The 15,000-nt window shown below is 35.9% G+C and overlaps 1 protein-coding gene across 1 annotated transcript in view; it reads left to right on the forward strand.

Annotated features, from left to right (window-relative positions):
- Window positions 1-5,521: 5,521 nt before the first annotated feature.
- Window positions 5,522-15,000, forward strand: part of LOC137623844 (1,5-anhydro-D-fructose reductase-like) — a 17,772-nt gene continuing 8,293 nt past the window's right edge. Inside the window, exons 1-3 of the mRNA XM_068354654.1 lie at window positions 5,522-5,776; window positions 8,842-9,009; window positions 13,074-13,191. Coding sequence (XP_068210755.1) covers window positions 5,702-5,776; window positions 8,842-9,009; window positions 13,074-13,191 — 361 coding nt within the window. The 5' untranslated portion in view covers window positions 5,522-5,701. The remainder of the gene's footprint in view (window positions 5,777-8,841; window positions 9,010-13,073; window positions 13,192-15,000) is intronic.

Here is a 15,000-nt window from a genome sequence, read left to right on the forward strand (position 1 = left end):
TAGTATTAAAGTGTGAATGATGAACGAAAATTATATATAAAATGGAAAATTTCGAATTGAAACTGTCACATAATAATAACTTCTGGAATAAGAATAAACATCGAGAGATGCAAAATGACATAGAAGTGGTATCATAGCTGACTTAATTTTATCCTCAGTCTGAAATAGTAACACACGCTTCCAATCTCCCTATACAATAAACAGCAAGTCTCTCTCTCTCTCTCTCTCTCTCTCTCTCTCTCTCTCTCTCTCTCTCTCTCTCTATATATATATATATATATATATATATATATATATATATATATATATATATATATCTTTGTATATATATATATATATATATATATATATATATATATATATACATATATATATATATATATATATATATATATATATATATACATATATATATATATATATATATATATATATATATATATATATATATATATATATATATCTTTGTATATATATATATCTTTGTATATATATATATATATATTCGATCACGCTCAGCGTATCACTACTCAGTCTCTTCCCGTCCCTCAGATAGGGGGAGAGGGAGTAATCATACCCCAGTGAGAGGGGGTTGTAGTTTGGAAAGGGCGAGGGCTGGGGAGGGTTGAATCTGTGTGCGTGTGTGTGTATGTGTGTGCATATCTGTCTGAATATATAGACACTCGTTGTTCATAGATAAGGCGAGCAAACTTCTCCAATGCCCTTAGGTAATAATAATTATCAATAATTATTAACTAATAATTTATTAAGTCGCAAATCTCTTCCTCCACTACCTAATCTTCCTTGGTGAGACACCATATTAATGACTCTTTTTTTCCTGGGCGGAGTCATCAACGTTGATTACTGCGACTTTGGTTAGTTTAATTATGTGATTACGTTATATTCCTCCCTTTCTGAGTATGGATACCTTAACGTGGTGGAAGGCTTTGTGTATCGCCGTGACCACCAAAGCTGTACTAGACAAAGCCACCCATACTAGGTTGGTTTAATGTGGGCGATCAGAATAAAGTCTCCCACCATCACCAATCCATGGTGGCCATCGTGAGGGAAATTGGCCATATCCCAGAAGGGAATTAGGACATGTCTGAAGCCTTTGTCCTGCAGTATACTAGAAAAGTCTGCGTTTGTTGTTGTTGTTAAATTCCTAGCCAAAAATAAAAGGACAAGATTCCAAGAGAAAAATCATAACTATATTCTAATTCTTGTATTTGACATATCATTATTAACGAATCTATGTCGTTTTACAACGACAATTGATCTTTTTCTCTTAATATTTGAGATCTCTCGTTATGAAACTCAACTTAGCCATTAGGGATATTAAGTACACTTCGAGGTACATTAGGTTGGTAATCACTTGCAATCATAGACTGAGGTCATCAAAATGCAATAAATCATTCCTTCTTGTACCTTTGCAATTCCGCTCCGATTTGGAGGTTGCAATTTGGAATAAGTGAAAATGTCTGTAATTGACATTAATCTTGTTAATCAGTGTTCATTTTGAATTCCTTGCTCCAGTGCAATGGCAATTATATTAATGAGATTTGACGTACAGCCCCTGAAAACATCGATAACAAGTTTCAATACTCTACGATTAAAATTGTGGCCAGGAAGGTGTTCACAAACAAACAAAAACACACACACAAACATAACCTCCTTCCAACTTCGTTGGCGGAGGTAAAGAGGAAGAATATCTTTATGTCAAATTGTTTATTTTTTTTTTAATTAAGCCTACACTCTAATACAGTCTTCTTCTAAGACCATCACTGAGAATCCTTGGTTAGGATTTTCACCACAGATGTCGCGCAAGGTAGCGGTGAGTGGTGCAGTGTGTTTTGTATAATTGATTCACTGATAATAAACCTACTAAGGAAATATATGATGCTGTTTTACACATCACAGATTCGTCAGCTGTTTTGGGGTGAATGTAGTTCGCTGAGACAGGTGTAAACATTCTTATTACATGTCAAATCGATCTTGTTTATGGGGAAGTTGTTTATTTTGGTCTGAAATACGGATAATATAAGGCTAGTTTTGTGATTTACGAAATATTATGATTTAGTGTTACCTTGCCAGAAGCGAAGCCGGTTGGGAGGCGAAACGGGTACCCTGACACTTTGCACGACTTTTTGCTACGACAAATTCATGGCAAGTCGTGACATTTTGTGGCACGAACTGGAAGATAAAAAAAAAAAAAAAAAATCACCTCAGAATCACAGCTGACCTGTCGACATTGACACGAACTGGCACGACGAGTTCACGAATAGTTTGCGCAAACTATTGCGCACTTCCAGCATCGTCCCGACGAGTTCACGAACAGTTCGCGCATAGTTCCCGACCCGGTCACGAAATTTTGTCGTGTCCAAAATTTTGAACATTTCAAAATTCTCGTCACGACATGCCACGATGTCACGACAGGTTTACAAACACTTCACGCCAGTTCACGACAAGTTCACGCCAGTTCACGGCTCGAGTCGTGGCAATGCGTGCCACAAATTCATGCAAGTGTCAGCCTGGCTTAAGTCTTAGGGTAACGTAAGAATACGACAGTCTAAGGGGAGAGTTGCAGAAGGGCGTAGCCAGTCCCCCCACCCACCACAAGTAGGTAAGTAGGTAAGGATACAGATCCTAGGTTAAGTTAGGAGGTGAACCTTCGAGTTAGGTGGTGTCCTTGTCTTTATTTCCTTTTTAAAATGTGGCTTTTCAGTTACAACTTTTGAAATTTTACACCCGTTCTGTCCCAACGAACTACAAAGGCTCCCTGGTTGGTTACTGCCTGCTGAAAAAAGCAACAGTTCTTGCCATATATAAGGCAAGGCATATGCAATCAACTGGGACACTATGATTGAGCCCGCCCAGAACTAGAGATTACGTGAACTTCTGTTCCACATATAAACCTTGAAATACTCAATTATGGAATGATGGGTGTTCTAAATGTAAATGATAATACGACATAATCTTTAGAATATTGATTAGTTTAAAGGTTTAAAGGCCACTCATGAATGGCAGAGGCAAGGGACAGTGACATAGCCCTATCAAACAGGACAATGCCCTAGAAACTGACCATATTATACATATGATCAACACCCAAGCACCCACTCCACCCTAGCTAGAACCAAGGCGGGCAAGGCAATGGCTGCTGATGACTCAGCAGAGAGACCTATAGGCTCCCCCAAGCCCCCCTCCTTAGCTCACAAAGATGGTGAGGTGGCAGCGACTAAAGGAACTAACGAGTGTGGGCGGGACTCGAACCCAAGTCTGGCGATCGTATATACAAATTTTATATATATATATATATATATATATATATATATATATATATATATATATATATATATATATATATACAGTATATACAAACATACATATATGTACACACACACATATATATATATATATATATATGTATATATATATATATATATATATATATATATATATATATATATATATATATATATATATATATATTTATAAATATATATATAATTGTGTATGTATGTGGGTTTATACACACACACACACACACACACACACATATATATATATATATATATATATATATATATATATATATATATATATATATAAGTAGATAGTTAGATAGATTGATAGATAGATAGATAGATAGACGCTTTTGGGAATGAATTTAGAAAACCTTGAATAGGCAAAGAATTGATTTAAGAATTTCCCCTTTCCATACGGCTATTTTACACTATCATTATTATTATTATTATTATTATTATTACTTGCTAAGCTATAACCCTAGTTGGAAAACCAGGATTCTATAAGCCATGGGCCCCAACAGGGAAAATAGCCCAGCGAGGAAAGGAAACAAGGAAAAATAAAATATTTTAAGAACAGTAACAACATTAAATTAAATATTTCCAATATAATCTTTAAAAACTTGAAAAAAAAAAACAAGAGGAAGAGAAATTAGATAGAATAGTGTGTCCGAGTGTATCCTCAAGCAAGAGAACTCTAATCCAAGACAGTGGAAGGCCATGGTACAGAGACTATGGCGCTACCTAAGGCTAGAGAACAATGGTTTGATTTTGGAGTGTCCTTCTCCTAGAAGAGCTGCTTCCCATAACTAAAGAGTCTCTTCTACCCTTACCAAGAGGAAAGTAGCCATTGAACAATTACAGTGCAGTAGTTAACCCCTTGGGTGAAGAAGAATTGTTTGGTAATCTCAGTGTTGTCAGGTGTATGAGGACAGAAAAGAATCTGTAAAGAATATGCCAGACTATTCGGTGTATGTGTAGGCAGAGGGAAAATGAACCGTAACCAGAGATAAAGATCCGAATCTACTGAACTCCGACTTCAAGTGATGAATGACTTCAAACAAACGCATAAAAATTTACTTTCCCAGGGCACCAGCCACCCGTTGAGATACTACCGCTAAAGAGTTATTGGGCACTTTGACTGCCCAGACAGTATTACATTGAGTCCATCTCTGGTTACGGCTCTTTTTCCTTTGGCTACAGATTCACCGAATAATTTGGCCTATTCTTTCCACATTTTTCTGTCCCCATACACCTGACAACACTGAGATTACATAACAATTCTTCTTTGTAAAAGCATACAAGACTCTTTAGCTATGGTAAGTAGCTCTTCTAGGAGGACACTCCAAAATCAAACCATTGTTCTCTAGTCTTGGGTAGTGCCATGGGTTTTGTGCAACGGCCTACCACTATCTTGGGTTAAAGTTCTCTTGCATGAGAGAGCACTCGAACATACTGTTTTATCTTATTTCTCTTTTCTTTTCTTTTTTTTTTTTAAATTTTTACAGTTTATGTATGAAAGATCTAATTTAATGTTGATACTGTTCTTAAAATGGTAATAATAATAATAATAATAATAATGATAATAATAATAATAATAATAATACGAACACACACCACACACACACAGTCATACATACACACATATATATATATATATATATATATATATATATATATATATATATATATATATATGTATAATATATATATATATATATATATATATATATATATATATATATATATATATATATATATATATATATATGTATGTATGTATATGTGTATATATATAAATATATATATAAATATATATATATATATATATATATATATATATATATATATATATATATATATATATATATATATATATATATAAATGTGTATTTATATATATATATATATATATATATATATATATATATATATATATATATATAAATATACAAATATATATATATATATATATATATATATATATATATACAGATATATATATATATATATATATATATATATATATATATATATATATATATATATATATATATATATATAAAATGGGTATAACTGGCAAATACGTCAATATTACCAATATCATTGAAGTAAAAGGGGAAGAAAGTTTGCGTGGCGCATCAGAATTATAAGAGATAACAATTGGTGCCTGGAGTACAACAGCTTGGCCACCTTTGTGCTACAATACTCTAGATCTTTATCTAATCAGATGTAGTTAGTCACGCTGCGGGCTAAGGAGACATTCAATCACGAGTGATACTTCTGCCTGGGCTTTCTGAAGCCATAAAGCACGCAAGAAGCTCTGAGCATAGTGTTGTGTAACATACACCCAGCCTCTTCTCTTGGAACGAACTTGAAGAATTATAAGTCTAACCGAGATGGCCAAAGCCGTGCCTGATGTAGTCCTGCCAAACGGCAGGAAGATGCCTATCATCGGTCTAGGCACTTATAAGGTGAGTCGCTTGAAACTTAGTGTGAGCCATTTTTCTTTTTCAGGAAAAATTGTCAAAATTTAGAGAGAAGTAACTTTTACACATATGTAAGATAATGAAATAGCTTTATCAATATTGGTCACATCGGTAGATAGTTTACCTTGTAAATGAAAGAAGAGCAATGCTTGGAAACATTTTGTCCTTGTCGAACCACTTTATGTTATATTGTCCACAGTTTAGTGATATAAGAATAAAAGCAATTGAGCTCCAACAACCTTACGAAGAAGATAGTGCACAAACAGATGGAAATTCCTTTTTTGTGAAGAAAATATTGAAAATAAGAAAAGAGTACTACAACAAATGTGGATGAAAAGAGAAAAACTAGTGAAGATAAGGAACACAAAACTAAAAGACTCAGAGGCGCCGTTGCAAAGGCAAAACCTCAACCTGAATCTGATCTGATCTGGTGATATTAACGTTAAATCCTCAGTGATAAAACAATTCATAATGATATTTATAACAATTGTTCATATAGTTATTCTTGATCCAAAAAGATAAAATATTGTTAGATTTTCTAGCTTAATGAAAGCTTATTGTTTATGTACATTTAGATTATCCTACGTCTGGCAGCATAGAGATGCAGGCAATGCCAAAATACAGTAGAAGGGTTATCAAGTCTCAAGTCATCATGATCTTCTTTGGGTACTGTTGCCAGATTAGATTAGCAATTCGGGACACTCGTGAAATATCTCACTATATGAATAGATTTATACCTACATACACAGCCAAACGAATATATTATAAAACGTAGAGATAATGATCACATAAGTAAAAAACACAAAGCGAGAAGTTGAATGGGGAAATAAAGAAAACAGAAGGAAAATTATTTAGAAAATTCATAATCAATATAAACAATGAAAAAAAAAAGAAAAAAAAATAATTTGGCAAGTTGATAATCATTACAAACAATACATGAACTAAATCATTTCTTTTCTTTTGGAGCATGTGAGTATAAATGAAAATAAGAGCATTTACAAGAAGGAAAATTCAACTCAAATCTTCATTTTTTGAGTATGGCTGTTGTATCTCGATTAGATAGGTTTAGGAACGAAGTAGTGAGGGTGAGAACGATTATAAGAAATGAATTATCAGCTAGAGCGGATATGAATATGTTGAGGTGGTCTGAAAATGTAGAGAGAATGGAAAATAGCTGTCTGCTGAAGAATTTGGTGATTGCAAGAGTTGAAGGGAGAAGTACAAGAGGAAGGCCAAGGTTTGGGTGGATGGATGGAGTGAAGAAAGCTCTGTGTGACAGGATAGATGTGAGATAGGCAAAAGAGCGTGCTAGAAATAGGAATGAATGGCAAGCGATTGTGGCACAGATCTGATAGGCCCTGGTGCTTCCTCCAGTCGCCTTGGTGACCACAGAGGTAAATGAATCTTATACAGACACGCATAAATGTTTAAGTGCATACACACACACACACGTTTGTGTATTAATTATTCATAGTACTAACACTATGCGGTTTTTTTTTTTGTCTTCTCTGCATATTTTCTAGATATTGGATGAAAAATATAAAATTATTCCTTTTATTAGTTAGCCTACAACCGGAAGAGCAAACAATCTGCATGTAAAATCTATATAATACCAAAATTGCATACTTTTTATTTTCTGTATTGCCTGTATGCTAATTATTTCTTCTTCTTTCCACCATTAACCCTACATTAAGGGGTTGGTTGCCTGATGTACCCTCTCCAGTGTCTTCTAACAAAGGGATCCTCTTCCACCAAACCTCTTCTCTCCATATCATACTTCACCTTGTCTCGATGTCTAATTCTCCTCCCGCCTCTTGATGTTCTCCCAATAACAGCTTACTCCCGAGCCCTCCTCACCTCCTCCCCACCATCCATATTATTATCATTATTATTATTATTAGTAGTAGTAGTAGTAGTAGTAGTAGTAGCCAAGCTACAACCCTAGTTGGAAAAGCAATATGCTATAACCCCAAGGGCTCCAATAGGGAAAAATAGCCCAGTGAGGAAAGGAAATAAGGAAATAAATAAATGATGAGAATAAATGAACAATAAATCATTCTAAAAACAGTAACAACGTCAAAACAGATATGTCCTATATAAACTATTAACAACGTCAAAAGCAGATATGTTATATATAAACTATAAAAAGACTCATGTCACCTTGGTCAACATAAAAACATTTACTACAACTTTGAACTTTTGAAGTTCTACTGATTCAACTACCCGATTAGGAAGATCATTCCACAACTTGGTAACAGCTGCAATAAAACTTCTAGAATACTGTGTAGTATTGAGCCTCATGATGGAGAAGACCTGGCTATTAGAATTAATTGCCTGCCTAGTATTACGAACAGGATAGAATTGTCCAGGGAGATCTGAATGCAAAGGATGGTCAGAGTTATGGAAAATCTTATGCAACGTGCATAATGAACTAATTGAACGACGGTGCCAAAGATTAATATCTAGATCAACACGTGCCCATACCATCTTAGTCATGACACTATTATCACCTCTGTAATCTTTACTATTTCTATTTTCTTATTTCGTATTTTCCAATCTTTTAAGCAACGATTTTCTCATAATCCACCACAGCATTTTCATCTCTATTCTCTCCAACTTTGCTTCCTCTTTTCGTCTTAGAGCCCATGTTTCCTATTCATATATTAACTTATTACTCCGCTACGGATCTTGACTGGCCTTTTCTCATCACATACCACTCCTGCTACCTCCCTCCACTTCCCCAAGGCTACTTTTATCTTATTCTCAACTTCAGCCTCACATCCTCCCTCGTGACTTATTGTAGATCCTAAGTATCTAATTGTTCCACCTGCTTTATGATTGTAAGCTAATTATTCATTAGTTATAGATTATCATTTTTTTCTTTTAGTTCCATCCAAAAAGTCCACACACAAAGCTAAGTAAAAAATTATAAAACTACTTTGTTTTAGTCACTTGTCATTATTTACAATATCAATGATGCTAAAATTACTATTTTTCTTTCATCTTTGATAAATATTAGTTAAAAATCATGAAATGTTCCTTTCTTCAAGTCCTCACCGGAAGAAATGAAAACGGTGCTGAGCACAGCACTCGAGTGTGGATACCGACACATAGACGCCGCTTACCTTTACCAGAACGAAGGAGCGATTGGCAAGGTCCTGAAGGAGTGGTTGGACAGTGGAAGGATCACCCGGGAGGAACTCTTCATCACCACTAAGGTAAGTAAATTGGAATAAGCAAAAAAGGCTTTGGTCTTGGGATATTAGGCTACTTGCACCGATTTTAAATTTATAACAAACCCTACATTTCATGATATACAGTATATATATACCTGTATATATATATATATATATATATATATATATATATATATATATATATGTGTGTGTGTGTGTGTGTGAGGTGTATGATAATATGAAACTATATTACTTGAATTATATGATGCATAGTTAAATTCCTAAGCTAATCTTCTTCCTTGCTACCATCATGCCAACATTGAGGGGTTAGTTGCCTGATACTCCTCCCTCTGCCTCTATCAAAGGCATCCTCTTCCAACAAATCTCTTCTCTCCATATCATCTTTCACCTTATCACACCTCTAAATCTCATCCTCCCTCTCAATCTTCTCCCCCTGACGGGTTCCCACCAAGCCCTCCTCACTCCCTCCCCACCATCCATCGTCAGCACGTGCCCACACTATCTCAGTCGTGACACTCTTATCCCCTCTTAGGGCTTGGCCAGACCAAGCGCGGCTAGCGGCGAGGTTAGCGGCAAGAGGTTCCCGCGGCAAATTGAAACCTTAGGTATCTTATGTAGGTGGCCAGATAGGAGGCGCGGGAAGCCTCGCGCTTTCTATCTGGCCACCTACATAAGATACCTAAGGTTTCAATTTGCCGCCATAACCTCTTGCCACTAACCTCGCCGCTAGCCGCGCTTGGTCTGGCCGGGCCCTTACTCATCTGATCATTTTCCAATCTTTCAAGCACTGATATTCCCATAATTCACCTCAGCATTCTCATCTCTGTTCTCTTAAGCTTTGCTTCATCTTTTCATCTTAGAGCACACCTTTCCAATCCATATATAAACACTGGTCTTCTTACTGCGCTGTAGATCTTGACTTTTAGCTTGATTGGTAATTTTTTATCCCATACCTCCCTTCACTTCCCCAAAGGTGCTTTTATCCTATTCTCAACTTCAGCCTCACATATAGTGGATCCCAAGTATCTAAATTGTTCAACCTGTCTTATAACTGAACCTCTACTTTCATATATGGCTACCTTGGCCCTACCTTCCTTACTGCTCATCATAGCTTCAGTCTTTTCCACATTCACCCTCAAGCCACCCCTCTCAAAACTATCTTGCCACTCAACAACCTTTTTCTGTAAGTCTTCTTCATTTTCAACAGTAATCACCAAATCCTCTTCATATAGTTACTCCCACAACTTTTCATTCCTGAACTCTTCACTTAACACATCAAAGACCAGCACAAATAAAAATTTGTTTATAGCTGATCCCTGGTGTAATCCATCACTAGCTTCAAAGAAAGGTTTTTGTTTCCCCAACAGATGTTATTTCTTTTATCCTTGTTATTTTGTATATCATCTCTACCATTCTAACCAGCTTCTCTGGGACTTTCCTTTACCTCGACATCACTTCTCTTAGTATTCTATCATAAGCCATCTAGATTTACAAAAGCACAGAAGAGCTTCTGGTGTCCCTCTAACTTCTTTTCCTGTGGCTACCTTACAATAAAGATGCCATCCACTGTTTCCTTCTCCATCATGCATCCATAATGCTGCCTCCCAATCTTTACAATCTCCCTCAATCTCTCATCTAGTAACCTCTCAAAAACTTTCAGGCCATACTCTGTTATTTTAATTCCCCTCTAGTTACCGCTTAAATACAGATACCATAAGATTCTTATCCCATTATTAAGGCCTTATTTCCTCTTCCCATATTGCTCTCAATAAATCCAGCATCCATTCTTCCCCCTATGCCGTTTCAATTTGAAACATTGTTGTACCAGGTGCTTTACCACTTTTAATTTTACTCAATTCCCGCTTCACTCCTGTACTCCGTTCTTCACCCAGCTACTCTCTCTCATTTTCAGTATTCAATAGTTGTTTAAAATATTCTCTCTATCTCGTCTTAATGTTGTCAACCTTAAGCAATATATTTTCATCTCTATCCCTGATGACTCCCAGTTGCCCCAAATCCTATTTTTATCTTCTCATGTTTGAAATCTTATAGATATCCGTTTCTACTTCCCTTGTTCTTACCCTTTCATGCAATTGCTTTTCTGCTCTTCCAATAGCTATACATAATTTCCTCCTATAATCTTTTTCTTCTTGGCTATACCATTCCTTTGCTCCCTGTGGATGCCTTACTTTCCAGTTCTTAAATACCATTGATTTTCATTAAACTAACTCCTTCACCCCTGTCAAACCACCAATTTTCTCCTTTGGACACTCCATATTCACTGGTTCTTCCCGCTAATTCTTTTGTTTCCCCTACACATATTTCATTCATACCCTCCCAGATATTTTCCACTCTGTTATCCTGTCGTCTCTAAGCTCAACTTTTCCAGTCGTCTCTCTCTCTTTCACAATCCTTCTAAATTGCTCACCCTTTTCTCCTTTGAGGTCCAAAACCTTTATTCTAAATTTTTCTCTTCTTAGCTTTTCTACCTCTCATTTTAAAACCCATCACTACTAGTCTATGTTGTTGAGCATACGCTTCCCCCAAAATCACTTTATAGTTCATCCCATAATTTTTGTCAGCTCCTCTAACCAGTATGTAATCTATTTGGTTTTCTAATCCTCCCCTTACTAGATTGTCAGGTGTTTATCCAAATTTTGAAACCAAATGTACATAAATACTAATTCAAAACTCTGAGCCAACTCTAATATTATACTACCATCTTCATTTCTAATTCCAAACCCATGGCCTCCATGTACCAACTCATAACCCTCCCTTCTCTTCCCTACTCTGCCATTCATGTCTGCTCCTATGATCTGCTGCTTCTCCCCCTCTTTTACTGTTCTAATAGCTGCCTCAAACTCGTCGAAATAATTATTTTTGTAGGTCTTGGCAACCCATCTGAGGGGCATCTGCTGAAATTAAATTTACTATCTGATCCCCTATTATCATTGAAATCTTTAAAAGACTGTCATTTATTCTCTTTACTTCTAGCACTTTTTCCATCCAGGTATTACCTATTGTGATCCCAACTCCCTTCACCCCTTCTGTGACCTGCTGTAATAGAGCTTATACCCATTTCCTATATCTCTAGTTCCCTTTCCTTTTCACTTTGTCTCCTGAACACACAGAACATCTATCTTCCTCTTTTCCATCACATCCTTTGTCTCCCTCAATCTTCGTATTTGTATATGGACATTCCTTGTACCTCCTCTCATTTTATATTCTGTCGCTAGCTTCTTCGGCAGCATTCGTGAATCCTGCGGTACCGTTCGTCCATTTATCAGACCAGTAGGGGAATCCTAATACGTGTTGCTTGCAGGGGACGCCCTAGCCACATCCACACTTCTAAAAGCATCAGGCATGGTTCATAATCTGGCAGAAGTTTTTGCATTCACAGAACTTGCAGTCATCAACCACAGTTATTGGCAGGGAAAGATAAAATTACAAGGCAAACACTGTCCTTTTAGTCATGTTCTACAACACACAGGGCATATGGTAGTAGCATTCCTACACCCCTACCACAGGGCTATTTCAAGGCTAATCATCGTTCTCAAATAATATGGTTCACAATCCCTGAATTTAATCGATTAGTCAAATCTGTATTTATAATAACAGAATTTTGTTTTGTTTTTGCACTGGTAAAAGTTTCAGACAAATTATAGTGAAACTTTAAGGGATTAATTGTTATATTGAGACGTGAAAGTGATTCAATTTTGATAATCCTACATAAAAGGTCAAGGTCAAGGTCGAGCAAAAGGTCGACTGAATTAACCATATCCTTAACCCCAAGTTCGCACATGGTCGTAACACAGACTTCAAAAACGCCTACGGAATAGATTGGTTCTGGGAAGGCAAGCTGATTTCGAAAAATAAGCTGCCGTGGCAGAGGTCTGCACTCTCAAGAGTGCTTTTCTAGTCATTTATATAATTATTGCTATTATTATTACTCACAATACGTAAACCTTCATAAGGAATTCACCTAATAAATGTCACTTAGTTACATTGAAAAGGAAAACCTCCCACAGAATAGAATTCCTTATATGACGAAATGAAATAATTATTGCCATGAATTTTCTTTTCAGTTGCCAGCGATCGCCAACCGAGCTGCTGATGTGGCGAGATTCATGGACAAACAACTCAAGCTGCTTCAATTGGACTATGTCGATCTCTATCTAATTCACAGCCCAGTGGGACTGAAAGGTTAAGATAACATCCCTTCATCTGGTTAATTTAGCTTAAGTTGGCCTTATGCCAGCATGACTATAAGCTAAGTAACTTCGTTATACCTGCTACTTCTTCTTTGTCTGCACCTCTTCCCACTTCTATGCGGGGTCGATGTTTCTGGCTAGCGCTCTCCATCTACCTCTGTACCACACTTCATCACCGGTTAATCCCTTTGATCGAAGGTCATCCTTGATACAGTTCATCCACCTTCGCTTTGGTCTCCCTCTCCTTCTCCTTCCCTGCACCTCCATTTCCATCACTCTCCTCCCAATATACTGTTCATCTCTTCTCATGACATGACCATACCACCTCAGTCTACTTTCTTGGATCTTATCTGATAGTTTTCTGACTCATTTTTGAGAAGATGAAATGAATTTTCTTCTTCTCTGTCTGCATCTTTTCCCACTTTTATTTGGGGTCGATGTTTCTGGCCAGCATTTTCCATCTACCTCTGTCCCACAATTCATCACCGGTTAATCCCTTTGATCGAAGGTCATCCTTGATACAGTTCATCCACCTTCGCTTTGGTCTCCCTCTCCTTCTCGTTCCCTGTACCTCCATTTCCATCACTCTTCTCCCAATACAGTATACTGTTCATCTCTTCTCATGACATGACCATACCACCTCAGTCTACTTTCATGGATCTTATCTGATAGTTATACCTGCTACATGTCATCAGATTTCATGTCTGTCAGTTAAATGTTATATCCAAAATATAATGAATTGAAGAAGTTGAAATGGTCATTTCAGATTTTGGTATTAGCAGATTGTATCCTTCTACTTCATTCCATTATCCCATCCGAATCTTTCATCTTTTATCACTTTCTCCATCTTTAATACATTATCATTTTATCCACCTTTAATACGTTACCACTTTCTCTATCTTTAATTTATCATCATTTGCTGTATTTAAGCCATTATCACTTTCTATCCTCAATTCATTATCCTTTTCTCTGTTCTTAATCTATTATCACTTTCTCTGTCTTTAATCCATTATCACTCCCTCTGTCTTTAGTCGATTATCAAATTATCCGTTTTTAATCCATCATCAGTTTCTATGTCATTAATCTTTTATTACTTGTCCATATTTAATGCTTTATCCCCTTTTCTGTATCTAATCCATCATCACCTTCTCCATCTTTAATCCATTATATCTATATTTAATCTATTATTGCTTTCTCTATCTTCCATCCTTTATCAACTTACTTGTTTGTGATTCATCATCACTTTCTCGATCTCCAATCCATCATAAATTTCTCCATCTTTAATCTATTATCACTTTCATTATATCTAATTCCTTTTCACTTTATATTTAATCCATTGTCCTTTTTTCAATCTCAATATATTATCACTTATTCTGTCTTTGATCCATTATACTGTATCTCTCTTTTATCCATTATTACTTTTTCAATCTTTGATCCAATATCACTTTCCTTATATTTAATCCATCATCATTTTCTCTATCTTTAATCCATTGTCATTTCCTCAATCTTTTTATCCTTTGTCACTTTCTCCATCTTTAATCCATTGTCATTTCCTCAATCTTTTTATCCTTTGTCACTTTCTCTGTCTTTAATCCATTGTCATTTCCTCAATCTTTTTATCTTTTGTCACTTTCTCCATCTTTAATCCATTGTCATTTCCTCAATCTTTTTATCCTTTGTCACTTTCTCTGTCTTTAATCCATTGACATTTCCTCAATCTTTTTATCCTTTGTCACTTTCTCCATCTTTAATCCATTATCATTTCCTCAATCTTTTTATCCTTTGTCACTTTCTCCATCTT

Source organism: Palaemon carinicauda, chromosome 2 (assembly GCF_036898095.1).
Source record: "Palaemon carinicauda isolate YSFRI2023 chromosome 2, ASM3689809v2, whole genome shotgun sequence".
NCBI classification, from domain to species: domain Eukaryota; kingdom Metazoa; phylum Arthropoda; class Malacostraca; order Decapoda; family Palaemonidae; genus Palaemon; species Palaemon carinicauda.